The sequence below is a fragment of the Chanos chanos genome, chromosome 1, assembly GCF_902362185.1.
Source record: "Chanos chanos chromosome 1, fChaCha1.1, whole genome shotgun sequence".
In the NCBI taxonomy this organism is placed as follows: domain Eukaryota; kingdom Metazoa; phylum Chordata; class Actinopteri; order Gonorynchiformes; family Chanidae; genus Chanos; species Chanos chanos.
Window position 1 is genome coordinate 39,175,137 of NC_044495.1, and position 20,745 is coordinate 39,195,881.

Below are 20,745 nucleotides of genomic sequence, written 5' to 3' on the forward strand. Positions count from 1 at the left end.
CACAGAGGAAAGCACAGACAATAAGCACTAGAGATTTCACCAAAAAGAGTATAAAAGAGAAAGCTCTGCATCTCTGCTCTCTCTTCTCTGGCCATCAGACCGCTCCACCTCAGGTGAAGCTTCTCTCCATCCTTGCTTGCCCCTGTTGCACCCCGACCCAGGTTAAAAGCATGCAGCCTGCTCTCCTGTTCTCCCCTCCTGCACTATACACTCTACCATCCAGCCTGCCTGTGGAAGACTAACTCCTTTGCTAATCGTTTCATTTGATTCCATGTCGTTTCGTTTGTCGCCTCATCACAGAATGGAGCTCCAGAAATTGGCCTGTAGTCGCCATGAGGGGAAAAAAAAGGTTTGGTTTCATAGGGAGGAACTCCAGCAGTCACAGGGTTCTGTTCTTGCGGTCCCGTAAGTCAAATCAGGCAGGAAAAACACAGAAATGGCCTTAAAGGATTAAAACATTGTAAAAAAAAAAAAAAAACCTTCAGTTTGGCCACAGACTTTGTGAAGCAGAGAAGTAAATCCATTCCTGGCAGCGCAGCCCTAATTGTTCTCCAACTTAAGACTGGTTGCATGATCACAGAGCTGTTTGCGTGTTCTCTGTCTCTCTCTCTGTCTCTCTCTCTGTGCCAACTACCATCAGGCACTGTGCTGCTGAGGTCTCTGTCATGATTTTGACTTATTTAATTAAGGGAACACAGCTGAAGCAGAAAAAAACAGGGTACAGTTTGTTTGTTTGGAACTCTGTCCTTTCAGTCAGAACTAATTAGGAATGCAATAACCGGTCACGTCTCTGTGGGAGCCTCTAGTGAATGGGTGAATGGAAGTTCTCTTGCTCCCCCCCCCCCCCCCCTACTCTATCTGTCTTTTTTTTTTTCTCTCCTCTGTATCTCACTGTGCATGTAAGGTGGCTTGTGATGTTACTAATCAGTTTTTGTGTTAGGTTTCCTCTGTAAAGAGACGGTGAATCTGTGAGGAACAAGCAGTTGTTGTTCTATGTGGAACATTCTAGATGTCTTACTGTTTTTGGGTTCTTCTCACATGGTTTGGCTTTCTGTATGTACCTCCTCTCTCTGCGCAGGAACATGGAACCTGTCCCACTGCTCAGACTTCTACTCCTAAAAGCCCTTCCTCTGTCCTCTCTCTCCCAACATCCTCTGCTCTGTCCTGCCTGCTCTCTCCCATGCCTCCTGTTACGCAGAAACAGGTAAACACAGGTTTTGGGCACACCTCATATTTTTCAAGTGTCACCTCCCCAAAAGGGTTCCATAGTGCCACTGGATACAGGTATTTAATTACTCTGATAGATTTCAAGTGCATGTCTGTACTTTGTTTTAAAACTCTCTCTCTTTTTTTTTCTTCTGTACATCCTACACCTGTACCCCTAAAACATAAAGGGATGTGAGGACAACTGAGTACTTTTTTGTTTTGTTTTGTTTTGTTTTAGGAGGATTTGAATTTCTTGAACGGTTAGGTAAACACAGCCAGTTGTAATCCTCGGGAATTTTTGTATGTACTTCATGAATACTAAGAGTTTGTGGTCTCAGCAGAATGTTGCGTAAGATTTCTGTCTCTAGGTGTCTATGTGAAACATGAACTTTCCTGCAGATGAGCAGTCTCAGAGCTTTTGACAGCTCCCCAAACCCACAGCTATTTATATGTCCAGCCAACAGGCTATTGTCTCATGTCTCAAACTCTCAAAGTGGGAAAAGCCGTTACATGATTATAATGATGATGATGATGATGATGATTGTAGTCAGTCTCCTCCACTGGTGTGTTTCCAGCAAAGGTCTAGTAAACCTCTGGTCAATGTAAAATGGGACCAGGATATCCTTTCAACTCTCTCACAAGTGACTCAATTTGGAAGTGTAAAATTTTAAATAGATGGGGCTTTATTTGAGAATAACAGAGCACTTAAGTAAAAGTAGTCAGTTGTAAAGTGTTCCACCATAAATACTATTACAGCCCATTCAAATGAGTGGTAGGTCTAATGGTTTGCCTGTTGGTGGTGTTTTTCCTCATTTGGTTTAGTGCAGCGTCAGTTCTGAGCCCTGTGAGAAGGTGCACAGGCGAATAGATCAGCCTGAGCCCAGGCCCAATCAAGTTGAGTACCTAAGCAAATCCAAACAGGTATTGTCATTACTGGAGCATGGTTTTCCATCTAATGTCTGCATTGACAGCCAGCATTTTGAAATATTTTAGACAGAATGCTACCAGAAAGAAAGACACTTAATTTGCATGGCATGAAAAGCCACACTCACCTCCAGAAATGTCACACCACTCTTGATTAAAATGAGTAGAAAATATGTGTGAAGTCAATAACACAGGTCACGTTTTATATTCAGTGCTCAGAAAAATGGGCGGGGTGGGTGGGGGGTGCATGTATTCTTTGATTATAATGCAGTTGCTTAGAGAAAAGGAGTGGGATGTTAACAAGCAATATTTTGTTCTGTAAACAAAATATTTGCATGAAAATCCCTTTTTTGAATGTAATTGAATGAAATTAAAGCTGCATTAATTTTCTACTCTAAGATCAGCTCAGTCAGAAGAGAGAGGGTGTTGTGGCTTTCAGTGGCTGTGCTTGGGTGTAAAAACAAGGTTACACACATCTAAAATCAATTGGTCATCCATTACCATGGGAAAATGCAAAAAACTCATGAAATAGAGACAAGGATGCTGGCCCTCAAAAAATGGATAGAATATAAAATCAGGCGACATAAAAGCAAGTTTCAAGATGATAAAAAGTGGAAAACCACCAGAACGATGGAAAACACAATGAGCAGAGAGCTGTATTCCTTTATTCTCCCACACACAGTGGGGTACACGCTTCCCGGATCAGGAAAAATCCACAGTTGGAGATTTACAGAACTTGGTTCCATCTTTGAGTCTCCAAGTCTCTGTATCTACTATTAGATGCTACTTACGTGCCAAGAGGTTACTCTAAGTGGTAGCTCCCCCCAAAAAAACCCATCAGTGATGTTATACAACATAAATGCCTGGAGTTTGATGAATACCACAGACGATTGGATCAGAAGCAGGTGGATGAAGATGAAGGACAGTGTGAAGTGTCTGAATTGGCATGGCAGTACCGCACACCATGAACTCTGTGAACTGACAAGATAGTGTCATTTTTAGCCAAAATCTAGGATGATCTTTCCTTCAGCAGGAGGTTGGAAACTTGGCCGAAAGCAGGTCTTCCAGCAAGAAAATGACCCTGAGAACTTATTGAAATCCACAAAGAAATGGTTCCCTTACCACAAAATGAGCATTCTTGCTTTGCATGCCTTAGTCTCTGTGTTTGAGACAGGCAGCCCACAAATGCAGGCAGAAATATTTCAAGTATCTGAAAAGATTATGGAGTAACAGGCTAAGATTTCTCCCTGTGTGAACCTCTTTCAGTCTCCAGTCACACCAAACAAACAACAGCTAATCTGAGTGTCAGTGTGTTTATATGGGGACGGAAGCCAGACTTCTGAAAACAGGGATGCCAATAATTGTGACGCTTTTGGGGGGAGGGGGGGTGTATAAACTGTAGTTTGCTTGAGGGTGAAAGTAAATACATTTCAAGATTTATTGTTGTATTTTATTTTGAAGATGACTGTAGCTATGAGTAGATTTCCCCACTTGCCCAGGTTTGTGTGTATATTCAGATGAAAGATTTGCTGGTGACTCCAACCCAACCCAAAGCCCAACACTATCCTCTGTTATTTTCTTGACCTTTTTTTTCGACACTCTTTGTTCCAGCCAATTGTAATAACAAAGACACCACTCCTTTTATGGAGCTGTTAAGTTGTTTTCCACTGATAAGGTGACTTCTTACCTTTAAAGATGCCATAAAAAATATTGATATTACATCATACAGGCCTGAGTATTTCAGTAAATTAACAGAACAAATTAATTAAACTCACGGTTTTCTGTAATGTTGTGTTAAGGATTATGGTAACATGGTTTTAGTGTTTGAAAGTAGACATAATATTGGTTGCATGTATTTCGGTGCCTGTGAGATTTTTTTTTTTTCCATTCCTCTGCATGTAGAGCTGCCTCTTGCATTCCCACACTTCCCATCCCTGCTTTTCCACTGTATCTTGACTTTACCTCACAATTCCATTTCTTATCCTTCTCCTCCCATTTGCTGTCTTTTTTTTTTCTTCCATGGATTTTGGCTACTCTGTCATCCTTCCTGGCCTGTCCTCCCCTGACCCATCCGACCCTGTGTCTCTGCCCTGGGCCATGGTAGAGGACAGTGGGTAGGGTTTCCTCAGTCATAGGGGCTAAAGCTGAGACCCTAGCCATTCTCTATGAGACCGATCACAGGCCCAATGCTCCCTGTTCTCTCTCACCGGTAAGAACAATCTAGAAAAATTCCTTATGAACTATATAGACCCCACACCATTTGTACTCAGTGTTTTATTAGCGCTCAAGTACTTTGCTTCTCTCTCTTTCTGTGTGTGTGTTGTTTTTGCCACTCTCTCGTTCTTTGATTGTTACGTGATGCATATTATATCATTTGGTTCAGTCATTTGATTTGTACCTTTAAAAGACCAGTCTTTGTGACTAGTAGCTGAAGGCTTTGGTCATATGTCTGGGGTTTTACCGTGTGGACACTCTGTTGATTTGGGTAAACGGGTAATGTTTTGCTGTGTAAAGAGTGGAACTGATACAGGAGAGTGTGTGTAGGGGAGTGACCTGATTCGTGGGAAGAGTGTGTTGTGTGACTTGGCCTGCTGAGAGTACTGATGTGTCCTAGGGCGAGGGGGAGGAGGGGGTTTGAACACAGCGTGAGTAGTTTTCTGCCGTCATGTGGCTGTTTTTGTCCGCAGGCCAAGGCGTCAGCTCACGGATGTTGCCGAGACTGTGGAGGGGTAAATGTCTTCTCCCTGGCTAGTCTGCGCCCTGTGGCTGAAACTGCTCTGACTTTTAAAATGCTTTGACTAATAACAGTTGTGTTTTTAATAGTGTTAATAAGTGTGCCCAATATTCAAGACTGCGATGAGCTGAGAGGCATTGGCTGCCATGCAGAATTACCTTTTTCATCTTTATCCATTTGCCGAATCAAAGCGTCATTCAACAAAATCCTTTTTTTGTGCTGTTAGTGAATGTACCCCTGTACTAAAGCTGCAGTCCTGGGCCCAGTTTCCTAAAAAAAACACTGTATTTTAAGCTACAATGATCTTGCATATAACAGTGGAAGTCTAGCTTGGCATTAAAGGGCTTCTGAGTGGTGTTTATAAGGATCACACTTTGAAGCCTGAAGTGTGATCCTTTTGCTACATTTTAAACCTCATGTGTTTCTAGCTTTAAAAAAAAAAAAAAAAGGTTAGTGTAGCTGAATTTACCCATGTCAATTAAAAGTGCCTGACTTACTGATAGTATGTGTGCTGTATGTATCTGTATGTAAAGTAAAGCAGCAACAGTACATACCTGGCTTGACCCATTAGCCATATGTCTGGGCTTGTTTGACGTCATGCTGATATATACTATATGACTGTTTGATGATCGTTTTTGTTACAGATTCCACTGAATTACAGGACATATCTTGTGATCTCTTCATCTTGAAAGGCCCTCCTCCAACCTCCTGTTGATTTTGACTTTTCTTTATTGGTGGTGTCGTCCTGACAGGTTAACCCTCAGAGGGAGTTCCCTCAGAACCTGGGCGGCAGCGACACTTGTCATTTCTGTAAGAAGCGTGTGTACGTGATGGAGCGGCTGAGCGCGGAGGGACACTTTTTCCACAGAGAGTGTTTCCGCTGTGACTTCTGTAACTGTACCCTGAGGCTCGGGGTTCACGCCTACGACTCCACCCAAGGTACGCTCCGCGTCAGCCCGCCATCCGCCGCTGTCCCTAATCAGACAATGGGCTGATTTGGAGTGGAATGACATTTTAAAATATGTATTCCCCCCAAAGGTTAAAATGAATGAATGCTACACCAGCGCTTTGAATAATTCTCTCGGCACTTGAATCTTTAAATGATTATGCTTGTATGTCACAAAGCGGGGACTGTGAATGTGTGGTTTGTGGAGGACATTACAATAGCGAGCAGTGTCAACCTCCTGTTGCCAGTTTGATGAAAAAACCAAGATAAATCTACTGAGGGTTGATTTGGCTTGTGTCTGTGTGAAGGGGTAGAATGTATTTTCATTAGATATCCTTTAGAAATCAGCTCTGACTCTTCTGTGGTCCTGTGAGAGGAATGTCTGTAAACAATGTTTCCTTTGGTATTTATCTTTTCCACTCTGAATAATAGAACAATATGACATCTTTATGTAGTGCTTTTCAGTAACATTAATACAAGCAGGCACTTCAGTCAAAGATGTTTTTCAGACTCTAAAAACTAAAAGGTACCAGACCGCTCGTAACTGTCGCTTTCTCATGATAGATGAAGACTCTAAAAACCCTGAGAACAAAGCTGAATTGCATTTTCATTTATGCCTTTATTTTTTAATTTTATCTTGTTGACTTTTTGTAAAGGTGTTTGTTTTTCTTTTTTTTTTCTTTGTCATTCTTGTCTCAGGGAAGTTTTATTGCAAGCTGCACTTTTCTCAACGTAAAACCAACTTCAAGAAGAGGAAAGAGGTAATGGATTTTTGGTATATCGATGTTCTATCTTTTTAAATAAAACTCATATTTTCCCTCAGTCACCTCAACACATTGTTAAATAATATGTAGCAGACCTACAGATGGAAACTGACTCTCATTACATCACAGACATTCATGGGAGCTTTACCAGCTTGCACTGTTCATTAGTCTTCATCGATCACTGTGTGCTGGCTCTTTGTTCTTTGCCTTCCAGTCTAATCTTTCGATACAGATATGCAGAAGGTATCGAGCATATTTTACCATGCCTGTTAGAAGGACGCATTGGAGCGGTGCAGTACTGTTATGACTCTCTCTCCCTCAGGAGGTCCTCGGAGGTGGCGTATGCACGACTGACGGAGGCGGTGGTTTCCCGCCCAGCGGCATCCTTCCGAATCAGTCTTCAGGTACCCTGAGTTCCCTCCTTAGGAAAAGCCTGCACTGGCCGCTGCACGTGGGCCACGCCCTGTTCGGCATGCCCCGCCGGCTAAGCCGCTGGATGCACGGGGCGGCCATAGCGGCGGGGAGCCACCTCAGGGGGCGACGGGAGGATTACGCCTTCCTGTACGAGCTCCTGAGCTTGGGCTTCCCCCTGCTCTGTGCTCTGCAGGAGGTACTGGGCCAAATGAGTCTGGAGGAAACTCCGCTCTCCCAACCAATCACCTTTCAGAGCTCAGAGCAGCATGCCGCACTAGGGCTCTCCTAGAGAGTTCCCAGAGTTACCATGCTGCTCTGGCCCCCTCAGTCTAGCAATATAAGACCCCTTTCATCCTGTTGCCCTGGCGACATAATGATCACAGACACAAGCGTTTGATTATTGGCATACAGCAACATGCGCTGTCTGGTTCAGTACTGAGTGCAGACTTAACGATTTCACTCAAATTGTCCCTGTGGTTGTCGGATTTCTTACAATTTAATTAGAAAAAAAATTTAATTAGAATTTTGACGCTGCATGTTTTTCTCACGGTTACTGAGATCATGCATCCAGTTTGTGGCCTTAAAATATTTCGCACTTGCTTGTAGTTTTAAGATTCTGGCCTCTCCTTTTTTTGTGTGTAAACTGTGCCAGTGTTTTTTTTTTGTTTGGTTGGTTTTTTTTGTTTGTTTTTTTGTGTTGTTGCTCTTTAAAAACGCTGACCAAAAGGGTCTAATGGAAGCACTTTAGACAAAGGAGCACTACAGACCTGTGCTAGCTGCTACAGGTACTGATGTCTTAGAGAGACAGAGAGAGAGACAGAGAGAGAGAAAGAGACAGAGAGAAAGAGAGAGAGAAAGCCCTCTTGGCTGCTTTAAAACCTTTGACCTGCATCTCCTCTCACCATTTTTTGTGCAATGGAAATGCCAAACATTGTTGATTTGTTGTTGTTGTTTTTCATTTCTTTACCTTTTTTGTTAAAGACTGAAAGCCAATTATATCTCAGATTTCTTAATTACGTTTCATGTTTCATTGTTCTTTTTTCTCTTGTGCTAGTTGTTTTTTTCAGTTTGTTTTGAAGTCAGGTGTGAGTCCATGTGAAATGATTTTGGGTACAAAACAGTCACACTCGTTCATAGTGTGCAGACAGTGTTGTTTCTGTATTTATTTAAAAGACAGTCATGTCATCTTTTGATGTGTGGAAAGTGTGACATGGGAGTTATACCAGTATTACTTGTACAAATATAACTTGTGCAACATACTTGAGAAATCCTTGATTATTCTGCCAAAGTTTTCTTCTCCCAAATAATTTTTTTACTTTTTTACTTTTTCTTTTAAATATTTCAGACAAATCGATCTGATTAGCGAGTAATGAATAGTGATGACTGAAGTTGATGTTTTGTTGTTTGTATGAAGTGGCTTGTAATTCTAGTGGTGGTCTTGATCTGGAGATAGCTAGTTATTTACCTGTAATAATTGGAAAGATTAATTCTAAATTTTCAAATGGACTGGCTCTGTTTTGCCATATATGGGTATTTCTAGCCTCAAGAGCTTTGGACATATAATATGCAGGCTTATTATTGATATTTCTCAGATGAAATTCCCTTTTGAAAAGGTGAATCTAAGTGCCTATATATTTTCTCTTTCCTCCTCTATCCCTCTTCATTTTTCATCCTTCCATTCTGTTCCCACACCCTCACAAAGTTTGTTTCAAGTTTTCAATGCTGCAACCTCTGATTGGCTGAATCGTGAAAGCAGGAAGGTGATTGCCTGCATGGGTCCCCAAAACAGTTTTTGGAGGGTTTTTTGTTTGTTTTTTGTTTTTGTTTGCTTTGCAGTGGCTTCCAGCATAGCGGCTTAACCACATATTAACAATTTCCCTTTGAGAGCATGGTATGGGTCTTGTGTATGGAGACATTTTTCATAAGTGTGACAGGCGTTTTGTTTATTTGTTTGTATGTATGTTTTGTCAGATTTTGTCGTGGATCAAAACGTTTGAGTGTTTCCCGAAGTTTAACCTACTAACAGAAATGCTGCACAGTTTTGTCATTAACCCCCGCCACCCCCCGCCCCACCCCCAAGCATGTTTTTAGACAACTGAACCCCCTCTGCGGTTCTGCCTCGCTCTTTCGTTTAGCGGCTTGAGTTTTGTTTGCGTTCCGGCTCCACCCCATACCGTAGAATAATTTCCATTTTTCTTTGTCTTTCTTTGTCTGTGTCCCAATGTTATTCCTCTGTTCCAGACACTGCTTTTCTCTTAGAGCCCCACACGCAAGCTCTCTCCTGCTCTTCCTTCTAAAACAAGGTCGTTGCAAGAGAAGACTAGTTTTGCACAATTTCTCGAAATCCTTTGTGGATGGGACATGTGATGTAAATTTTTCGCTCTATTTATAAAAAATTCACCTGCAAGTCTGTACATTTCACCATAATCTGCAGTGCGTATTTTTCTTAACTTACAATATTCAAAGCCTGTAAGAATGAAAATAAATGATTTTTTCTGAGGCCGTAACTTTCTCGTATCTTCATTTTGTCTACCAGTTTAACAAACTAGATCTTTAGTCTTTGAAATGCTCAAAAGTACTGGATATTTTTGTACCTTTATCTACAGTTTTTGTTCACCCATTTGCAGTGATATCATTTAATACAACTAGTTAATATTCAGCTATTAACAATATTAACAAATCAAAGAACTTCCCTCATAAAAGGGGAAAAAGAACTCTGCACTTTCTGCATCAGCACAGAATTGCTTCACTTAAAAATAAAACACTGTCCACAAGCATAGCCCAACTTCAAACAACCTTTATTTACCAATAACAAACAATGGTCCCTACCCAGCAATATTTATTTATTCATTTTAACCATCTCATATAAAGTTCTCCTATTTATAAAGGTATTTTGTAGTCTCTGAACGTCGTCATTTGGGACACTTTTAGCCAAGGGGTTTTTTTTGTTTGTTTGTTTTTTTAACCAAGGTTGTTCCGGGACACTCGTTCTCTTGGCCAGGGGTTAATGATGTTGATGCGAGATCCTTTTTTTCCTCTGTGTAGCGTCATTTGGTGCCTACATGAGACCCAATACAAATGCGACTCAACTGGTATTGCCCTTACAAATCTATAAACCATAAACCGCACCACCACACAGGTGATTCTGTGGACTCTTTTCTGTCCTCTTTTCATGTCTTCTGCGTGGATCATCACAAAATCACTCTTCTCTGTTCCACTCTTCTACAGACACGAGACAGAAAAGGAGGAGAGCAGGCTGCTAACAGCCTGTGGATAGACAGACTATTCTTTAATATTGACCTCTAGTTCCTGTGTGGCCATTAATATTGACCTCTTGTTCCTGATCTTCAGTGTGGCCATTACAGGGACTGAGGATGAAACAGATAACAAGAAAAAGTGTGAAGGGATAAAAAGGTCTATATGAAAACCCGGATACAGTTTAAGAAATTCTGATTGTTCTCTAGTTGTGTTTTTCAGTTTTGATGCATTGTGTAAACTGGCACTGGAGAATTTTAATACACACAGACTGGTGAACACAGAGATTTTCACACGCTAAAGATGTATTTAAAAAGAAGTTAACAAGATTTAAAAAGCAGTTAGTGTGGGTAAGTGCAGTCTGTCTCACGCTCTTGTTAGACACAGTGAAAAGTGGTGTTGTTTCAACACAGTGCAGAGTGAATAACGGCAGGAAAAATGACTTAAAAATTAAAGCCCTTATCAAAGGTCTTACACATGCAGTGTTCAGTGGGTGAAAAACTAGTCTTAGTTACGCTTTCAAGTCAAAATTTAAGTCAGAGTCCGAATGATGTACAAATTCCTTTATTTACCAAAAATCAAAACCTTAGTTTGGTTCTTTTTTTTAATATTTAATATTAATATTTTTTTAATATTGGACACATAATTGATCCATGGGTCTGGAGTTTCAGCACTACTGAACACTGCTGAGATCCAAAAATGTGTGTCATTGATAGAGCTATGGAAATGTTGCCAAGTATTTCCACAGGTGCACGCATACTCGTTTGACTCTCATACATGCATATGTGTGTGTGTGTGTATGTATGTGTGTGTGTGTGTGTGTGTGTGTGTATATATATATATATATATATATATATATATATATATATATATAGCTGTCAACAGTGACATGCTAACATTACACTAATTGTACATGTAAAAGTTAATAAGCTGGAATGAACTTGGTCTTGATGACACTCACCATTCATACCACAGACATTAGAAACCCGATGAGTAATTGTGACCGGACTGAGTCGTTGGCAAGGAGCTATGCTGAATGCTGCTGTAATACACCAGCATATAAAAACACAAGAAAAAGCGTCTCAAGGTTGTTTTGCAGTCCGCTTCTGTGAACTGAATCTGTCTACATGCTGTAAGGATTTCTGAACCATTGCTGACAAGCTAGCAAGGCCATCTTCACAGCAAAAGCTCAAACCAACATCCTGGGCTTCTGAGAGCCTCCTTTTGTCTCTTTTTTTTTCCTTCCTTTTTTTCAGCATCTAAATACTGTTCACCTTGGACATTCTTATTCCCTGAATATGAACTCCCTGAAACTGAATATGCCTCATAGACATAGGTTTGAAATGAGAAAACTGGAGGTTGAAAAGGAAAAAACTTCGGTGGCTTGCTGTGTTTAAATGGTTTAAATGGAAAAGCCCCATAGCAGTTCTGTTCTGACCTTTTGTAACCTCTACATCATGATCTTAGATCTTTTAAAAGCACAGATATATTTAAGTTATTAATTTAAACCAAACTGATTTCATTCTCACATATTCACAAAATGCTGTCAGAGTAGGCCAGTATACTTCTCTCTCATCACTTCTTTTATGAGGTCAAGGATATCTCAAGGGTATCTCATTCACAGAAATGATACAACACCAGGAGTGTCAAACATTTAACACCACCTTTTAGTCATCTGAAAACTGAAGTGTCCTTCTCTTAAATGACATGACTATCTCCTCATACAGGCATCTCACAACTGAAACACATGCTACAAAAAATGTAGATGAAGTCTTGTGCTCTCTTTTACCTACTGCTTATCTGCAGGCATCAGCACAGTTCATCTGTCTAATGTACCGACACACTTTAGGAAATGTTCAGAACTTCTTATGCTAACAGAGAGAGCTAATAGAAGCTTGCTGGCATTTGTGATAGTTGAGTCCATAACATGAAACATATGCATATATTTCATAGATACATATATATATATATGTGTGTGTGTGTGTGCGTTAGTGCATGGTATGGTATGTTTATATGTATACACACACACACACAGAGACACATATGTGTATGTGTGCATGTATGTATGTATATCAGTGTGTGTGTGTATGATGTGTTTCTTGACGGTGCAGGATCTCAGTATGAGGCTGGAGATCGTGAGGGTGATGGCGACGGAAGCAGTTTGGTGTCAGACATGCCAGAGGAGATGGAGCTCTCTGACTCTACTGAGGTTATTAGCATGAGGTAAGTCTACCACATCAGCAGTCAAACACACTCCACAGACAGACAGACAGACTGCCTCTCTTCTCACAGACTTCAAATAAGGACCACAGGAGACCCGTGTGGAGGTCTTACTGTGAAAGCAGGACACAGAGTTGAAGACACATCTTTGTCTGGGAGCTGGAAGGCTTCATTCATTTGCCTCATAAACGAGAGACCATGTTCTCAGTGTGCACACTGACTGATACATTTTTATTTTTCACGTTGGTTGTTTTATATTTTGGCTACAGAGAAGGGTCAGCTGTAAAACATGGTACTGTTGTTTAGTGTCTTCATGTTATGCGAAAATTGGCAACTTTCATTGCCAGTTTTACAAAAAACCACAAGAAATTCCTGTTCTTGTGATATAATGAAAACACCCACTTAACCCCAGTTACCCTCAGAAATCCCCAGATATTTTCATTCAGCGTTTAACAGCTGCTTTCTTACATTCTCTCTCTCTCTCTCTCTCTCTCTCTCTCTCTCTCTCTCTCTCTCTCTCTCTCCCTCTCTCTCTCTCTGTCTTTCTCTCTCTCTCTCCCTCTTCCCCCCCCCTCTCTGGTCTGATCAGTGCTGTTAAAGATGATGGAAAAGAGCCACTGGGTCCCAGTTCTTCACACCAGCACAAAGGTGAGTATCCACTCTACATGTACAGCTTCACACACATCATGATTTATCTCCACTCCCAAACCCTACAGCATTCACTCGCCACTGCCGTTACAAAAAAACTCTTTAAATCATCTTTTTCATACAGTCATTGACTGTTTTTAACCTGGCTCTACTACAGTTTGAGCAGAAAACTGTTTTCTTCGTTTTACTTAAAACGCTCAGTTTACTCGCAAAGAAGCAGAGATGATCTCAAATAAGCCATAATGACACAGAGAGGTGATGAAAGTAAAAAACTTTTATTAGTAAAGAAATGAAAAATAGCCATCGAGTGACAGGTCGCACGACAACTCGTCCATGTCACAGCTCTTCATCGTTGTCATCGTCTCCGTCAGTCTTTCCTGAGGAGTGACAAAGTGGAAGTTTGTTGGGAGCTCTTTCATTCACCTTTTAGACCATTTGACAACCATATGACAATTAACGTACAACAAACCTTTAGATACACCTACACACTGAAACAGACTGTGTACATGTCAAATTCCATCGTACACTTTTAGGAAAAAGGTGACATTGTAAAGAATTCCCATTGTAAAGACTTCAAAGTGTTTTAAAATAAAGCTGTCCCTCTCCTTAGACGGCACAGTCTCCGTATCCTTTGTTTCATATGCCCCATTCACAACTCTGTGTGTTAAGACATTGAGTCTATGGTAGACTGTCCTCTTTGGTAGTGTCTATGGTAGTGTCCCCTTTTAGCCCCAGGTCTGCGAGAAACACAGTTTTGTATTAGGGCTCTCACTGCTTCAGTTATCAGTGGGATCAGGGAGTGGTAGGCCCAGCAGCCTCTCACATAAACTCAGTGTTTGTCTTGGCAGCTTAGACAGTCTTGGATTGAACACTGTGTTCAGAGTCACATATGTAGTTGATTAAACAGCAGCTGGTGTGTGTGTGTGTGTGTGTGTGTGCGTGCCTGTATGTGTGTGTTCCGTGAAGAACGGCATAAAATTATTCCTTTCAAGATTGCGTCTGCTGGTCTGGCTTGAATAAAGCTTACAAACACGAGCCCTTGCTGTAAGAAAAAAGCACTCCGTGATAAAAGTGACATTTATAGCTGGCAGTATGCTAAACTGAGAAGAGTAATATAAAAATATGCGTCTAGTTTTCTAGGAATAAATTTTGAGTTATGTGAAGCGGTACATATACTTTGGTAATGTGGAAAACGTCTCAGCTGTAAATCACACACACACAAAAAAAAAAAACCCTCTACTGAGACTGTTTCATAAACCTGCATTCATTTATACACGTCTGTTCCTTCAGCGGAGCGTGTCAATGCCAAAGGAGCGCCGTCCAGCCGAAGCAGCTACTGGAGGAGGAAAATTCGAGCCAGTGAGTGGGTCTTCAAGTTCTGTTTCTGTCTGTGTAACTGCATCTTGTCTGTGTGTCATGTGTTTGCTAAATCACTCCCTCTTTTTCTTGACAAAAGGTAGCAAGTGAAGAATCGGCGTGTATCTCTCTCGGTGTCCACCGCAGCAAATCTAATTTGTAGACCTTTCATTCATCTTAAATGGATTCAGATTTGTCAACTTACTGTTGTTCTGTTTCATTACTGTAGCTTTAAAACATTTTTGGCCATGGAAATGTTATAGATCAGCCCAGTATATTTTCATATCCAAAAACACATCTTTAGAAAATACTTGGCAAAACATCCTGTCGTGAAATATAAAATTCAGAACCTTGAATATAGACGATGAGACGTTAAGTCACACTTAGAAAAATATTCTATAAAAAAACATCTGACTCTAGTCAGTGTAGTTGTAATTAATATCTTCTTAGTTTAATCATTTCTGTAAGTATGTTTTGTTAGACCTGACTCTGCAGTGCAACATGCTCTTGTGTAGTCTTCACTAGAGGGCGCTGTTGGCTTCTGTTGAAAAGAGGCTTTTTTTTTCTGTGGTGGGAAAACTGTTGAAAGGACAAAACACAGGGCCTCATTGTGATGCATTACAATGTCTAATTGTTTTTAATGACAATTATGCAAAGGCAATTAAGTGCTCACGACAAGGGAGAGTGTAAGATTCTCATGCATTGTAAGTGGAAGTGAATTATGGTAATTTATTCGTAATGACTTTCAGCCCTTCCATGTATTCACTTTCTCATTCCCACACACATAACACGGACCCACAGTCCCCGAAGCATGGTGCATACATTTACAGTGATAATAAGGTCCAAATACATCTTAAATGCATTAACGTGGCATTTATGCGTATGTTAATGCATATTTGTTGTTGAGTTTAGCCAGTGTTAATGAAGCAGCTCTTTATTCATCCTCAGCGCTGCCCTTGATTCTACTGAGGTCTTTGGACCACGGCAGAGCAGCAGATAAAGATCACACAGGCATAGAAGAGGAGGAAGACTCAGATTTTGAAGAGATTCAAAGACCTGTAAGATCTGTAAATCATTCTTCTTTTTTTTCCTTTCTTTTTTTTAATTAACCTGTCATTACTGAATTTTGTGCATATGTCCTTTAAGTTACACACAGCAACAGCTCATGAAATCATTATTAATTCATTATTATTTGGATTCTACAACTGTTTCATCATTAGAAGAACGATATTTTGTATGTTTTCTGTCTAACGTAATCTGCATGCTGTGTTAAATTAAATGCATGAATTTAACTATTGTATGTCAGCGATTACAAAATTACAAATACACTGTTGATAAGAACCAAGTGAATCAGTGTCTTTGTGTGTGTGTGTGTGTGTGTGTGTGTATGTGTGCATGTATGTGTGTTTGTAACACACAGGCATCCCCAGAAAAATTTGACACACTGTCTAAAATCTCACACTACGTCCAGTCAAAAGAGGAGGAGGAGGAGCAGTCACCCCAGGCCGAACTCCCCCAATATCGCTCCCACCTCGGTCTAAAGACCCCCAAACTCAACACACCCTCCCCAAAACAGCCACCTGACATCACTGTCACCTCCCTGGACAAACACAGCTCCTCTAGTCCCAAGAAAAAACTCAGCCTCTCCGCTTTTCAGAAGGAAAACCTGCTAAACTGGGAAGTGCCTTCGCTGGACCAGGTTTCACTGAAGGGAGCTGCAACAGAGGGAAGAGATGAAGTAGGAAACAGCCAAACTGAGGACCTTCAAACCAAGCAACCTCCACTACCTCAACCCCAGCCAGAGCAGGAACCACACCCCTACCAGCCTGAACCAAGCCACTTTCTGTCGGGCCTCCAGCTGTTGTCCAGCGCCCTCCGGAGATCCATCTCCCGCAAGTCAGGCTCCAACACGGCCGTGCTTAAGAGGAACGTGGTCCCTAAACCCAGGCCGTACTCTGAAGGTTCCTTCAACTATAGTTTCATGCCTGGATCATCCACCCAGAACAGACAGGATTCTGCTGCCCCTGCTGTAGAGGTTGCTAAGAGCGCAGGTGCGGAGGCCACCTCAAGGGGCAGCCAATCAGAACTGAGGAGCGGCAGCGAGATCACCGCCCTCCTTGAGCAGGTGGCCCTGGACAGTAACAAGACCAGGACCTCCAAAGATGACCTGGCCTCGCTGCCAACCAGAAAACTCAACTTCTTCTCCTCCTTGAGGTTGCAGAGGACGGAAGGAGCCAGGAGCGGAGGTGCGGAGAACAAGGAGAGGGACATCTGGTCCATCCTTTCCAAATTCAGGAACAAAGGTGACCATAGAGACCTTCATTTTACACGCTCCCCCTTATTTTCCCTCATGTCTGTTTATTACCTATTAATCACACAAAAATTACTTGTTGTGAAAAATTATACAACCATAACATTCTTTTCTCGTGCTGAACTAGAAGGTTAATCTTGTGTTTACATATTAACTGGAATATCAACAACTTGTTTCTTTAAGATTGCAATGCAAGCCATGGATTCCTCAGGCTATGTTATGCTTCTCTCTTCTATGGGGGGGGGGGGGGGGGGGGGGGGGGGGGGGGGTTGCAGGGTGAGGGTGTGTTAGGGCTGGGGAGTAAAAATGCTGTGCTGCTTTTCTTTGATTGGCTCCATGGTTATTTATGGTCTGGGTCTGTTTAAACAATAATCTCCCACTGTCTCTCATTATGTTCCCAGCATGCAGCAGTTAGGCACAGATCTTGTAGTGAGTTAGTCAAAATCTAGTCTTATACAATATTTCATAACAAAGCCTCTTTCAGCAGCCATACTGGGGGGAAAAAAGCTATCTTACATCACACGGAAAAATGAACTGGTACCGACAGGGCCGTTTATATCTCGACAGTATATTAATGAGTGGTCAATGAGATTTCTACAAATAGCATCATAAAACTGGGATTTTCAGGCAGAAATGATAATCAGATTCTTGAGTAAGGTTATAGTTATGGCTAAGTGATATTAGTGTTTAGTCTAATATTCATGGTGAACTATTCACTGTACTTTTCCTACACCATTGGCACCAGGTGCCCAGCCTTCATCTTTCAGAATTTTTCAACTTTGTTATACAATTTAAAATAATTCAATTGTATCATTTTTAAACATATCAGGTAAGCTTTTATGTAGAGTTTCGTTAGGTTAATCGCAGGTTTGGATATGTTTGTAAACCATGTGTGCGGTAAAGATGTCCTGATTGTGATTTTCACTGTTTACTGGCAGCATCCACACAGCATCAGCAACAACAAGAGGAGGAGGTGGACAGCACTTCCAGCGAGGAGGACGAACGAGAGCCCACCAAGGTAAAGGCCACATCATTTTTCTGTGTCCTCTACAAGCCACACTAAACAAACAGGGATCGGGAGCGTACTATCGGTCTGCATTAGGAGAAGGATTACGACTGAACATGACTGAATAAGAATTTCACATCCTCACAATAACTATTTACAGAACACTGTGTGTGTCCCCGCTGTCTCTCTCTCTCTCTCTCTCTCTCTCCAAACGGCCTGGGTGGTATAATGTTTATATCAAGAGCATGCGTCTGTGTTTTCTGCGGCGGTGTGTGGCAAAGCAAAGGTTGCTTTGCGAGAGAACTGATAACTCCTTCTTTTGACAAGAAGATCATTGTATGCACAAAGCTATTGTAGGTTGTAAATCCAAAGACTGACCTTTGTAATTGTGAAGCCCTTTTCGAAATCAAGAATATTGAAATATAAAGGCCAAGGAGACACTGTTGTGCAAAAGTGTGTGTGTGTGTGTGTGTATTTTTTGATAAATTGTATATTTGCCGTATTTTCCTGAAACGCAACGTGACTGTGTTTATAAAGATATGTCTAGCACCTTTTTTTGCTAACATTCTGCCTCAACAACACCCACCGCTGATTCCTATTCATCATGTTACTAATTCTTAATTCTCCCTTTCACACACCTTGTTTGACAATGAACATATACAACTTGGCTTTTCTCTAGCCCACTCCAGGAGCTCTTCACTCCGGAAAGCTTGATGTCTTTATTTTTTCCCTGTATACAGTGACTGTTGTATTTTCAAATGTTATCTCAAGGCCATGGTGTTCAATGGGAGATAAGTACACAGTAGCTCAATAAGTGTTTCAATGTTTTTCATTTCATTTCCACATTTACCAGGCGTCCAAGTAAAATCTTCCTTTTACCATGTTCATAAAGGGAATTTGTCCAAATGTATAAATGAATTACTGTAATAATTACTTAATTACTTTTTTGATCAAAGCATCAGTTAGATTCTTAAATCTCTGGAGTCTTGACATGTTCATTAACAATTAACAGGGTTACAAAATCATTTTGGCTGCTCAGTTTGGTGCTGAAGCTGTGATATTAACGTCCTTAATTTTACTGAAGCGACTGACCCGCGCTTGCTGTGCTGCCGTTTGCTTTTTCATCTCAGTCTCAGAACGGCTCGCCAGAGAGACAGCAGAGGAAACAGGAGAAGCTGCTCATTCAGCAGACCAAGAGAGAGCAGCTTCGCAGACTCCACAGAGCTCAGGTGAGCAGTGTGTGTTGTGTGTGTGTGTGTGTGTGTGTGTGTGTGTGTGTTTGTGTATACACACTGCACGTTGAAGGTTTATTGTGGGTTATGGGTCTGTCTCTGTGTGTGTGTGTGTGTGTGTGTGTGTGTGTGTGTGTGTGTGTGTGTCATTGCCTGTTGTGACTGGATGTGTGATGTTTGGTTCAGATCATCCAAAGGCAGCTGGAGGAAGTGGAGGAGAAACACAGAGAGTTGGAGGAGAAGGGTGTGGCCCTGGAGAAGGTCCTAAGGGGAGAGACGGGTAAGGAACAATCTGGCAGAGTCGCTCACAACCACACCTCTGTTAGTTAGATCATAGTGTTTCAACACAAAGTTACAAGGATAGGCATACAGTTTGGGGAAGGGGGGATGCACTTATCATGAATGCATCTGTTGGGTTGTGCAGTTCCCAAACATCCTTCAAACACTGGGGTGTTTTCCCTGATACTTTTTTTTAATTAAATGTGTCAGTTGGTAACTGCCACGTACAGGGCTCTAAAAGGCTAAACGAAGTGTTTTCTGTGTGACTACGCACACACAGTTTTGTCTTATGTGTGCCTCACGACCAAAAGACAAGAGATAGTGGCAAAACATAAAACTCAGAGTTTGAGCCTTACCAATACAAGACTGTTGTGGTAGATGTGAATGACTGCTTCCCTGTGTTAAGGACTCTATTTATTCTAGTGCTCTGCCAAAAAAGTCTCATTTGTCTGTGAAATGGGGTTAAGACAGGGGCACCATTAGAGAGTTTTGCATAAGAGAGTTTTCTCTTAATGCAAAAAGAATCCGGCAAAAGAGAGAGGACAAGAAGGGTTTTTCCTTTTTGATTGGTTGATTGATTGATTTAATGTAGCTCAGCTCCGTTGAGAAAAAAAAAACACTTGCTTTTTCTGAAGGAATTGAGTAATATTATGCTTCAGAAGACCAGAAGGAACGGATGACGAATGTCATTACCCATGTCATTTCTCATGAGCTTTATTTTTAGTATTTACAAATTGAATAACAGGTTGTTTGACAAACCTCCAGAGACTTGCTCTCTGCTACTCTAATGTTCAGTCGTCATGTGGTTTGTAAGAGTGTGTGTATGTGTGTGTGTAATGGGTGACTTTGTAGAATCACCTGAACCCTGTGATGTAAGTAGGAAGAGACGAGCCTGGTGAGAGATTCAGTCGAGTATCTCACTCGTCCATTTGTTAATGAATGAGGGATCTCAAAGCACAAAGGATCAAATTAATGAACGTGAACATGAAACATGTCAGGTGTGTTTATGAAGCCCTGATGATAATAGGTCCCTTAATATCTTACATGGCCATACAGCCAATGTCTTTTCTACAGTGTCATCCATATGAATTACATGTTTTAACATGGAGAGGATATATGCACCACTGGTTTTATCCCACATCTGTAATGTAATGAAATGTACATTAAGTATGTATGCAGTGTAAATCAAGCTAGGCCTGTGAGAGACACTGGGTATTTTCCTCTTTAACCAGTGTGTGAAAGACTCGCGTGACTGTTGTTTTTGGCCGTGTGCTGTTGTTTTGACTGATCAGATGAATCTAAACCAAACCTCAATGCTCCGATATCAGTGGCCATAATTCTCAGACAGTAACAATGGTTTCCACGTGGAGCTCTGCTCCCTAACACAGAGTGGTCTTATTGTGTGTGGGTTTATGATGAGGGGGAAAAAAAGCTTGTGCAAGGTTATTCT

At 41.3% G+C, this 20,745-nt stretch overlaps 1 protein-coding gene across 1 annotated transcript in view; it reads left to right on the plus strand.

The window, feature by feature from the left end:
• Window positions 1-20,745, plus strand: part of mical2b (microtubule associated monooxygenase, calponin and LIM domain containing 2b) — a 47,576-nt gene that overhangs the window by 22,911 nt on the left and 3,920 nt on the right. The window contains exons 18-32 of the mRNA XM_030788935.1: window positions 6-113; window positions 1,079-1,204; window positions 2,029-2,127; window positions 4,235-4,339; window positions 5,617-5,803; window positions 6,510-6,571; window positions 6,897-7,242; window positions 12,355-12,466; window positions 13,053-13,111; window positions 14,402-14,470; window positions 15,416-15,525; window positions 15,939-16,770; window positions 17,717-17,796; window positions 18,915-19,013; window positions 19,203-19,296. Coding sequence (XP_030644795.1) covers window positions 6-113; window positions 1,079-1,204; window positions 2,029-2,127; window positions 4,235-4,339; window positions 5,617-5,803; window positions 6,510-6,571; window positions 6,897-7,242; window positions 12,355-12,466; window positions 13,053-13,111; window positions 14,402-14,470; window positions 15,416-15,525; window positions 15,939-16,770; window positions 17,717-17,796; window positions 18,915-19,013; window positions 19,203-19,296 — 2,488 coding nt within the window. The remainder of the gene's footprint in view (window positions 1-5; window positions 114-1,078; window positions 1,205-2,028; window positions 2,128-4,234; window positions 4,340-5,616; window positions 5,804-6,509; window positions 6,572-6,896; window positions 7,243-12,354; window positions 12,467-13,052; window positions 13,112-14,401; window positions 14,471-15,415; window positions 15,526-15,938; window positions 16,771-17,716; window positions 17,797-18,914; window positions 19,014-19,202; window positions 19,297-20,745) is intronic.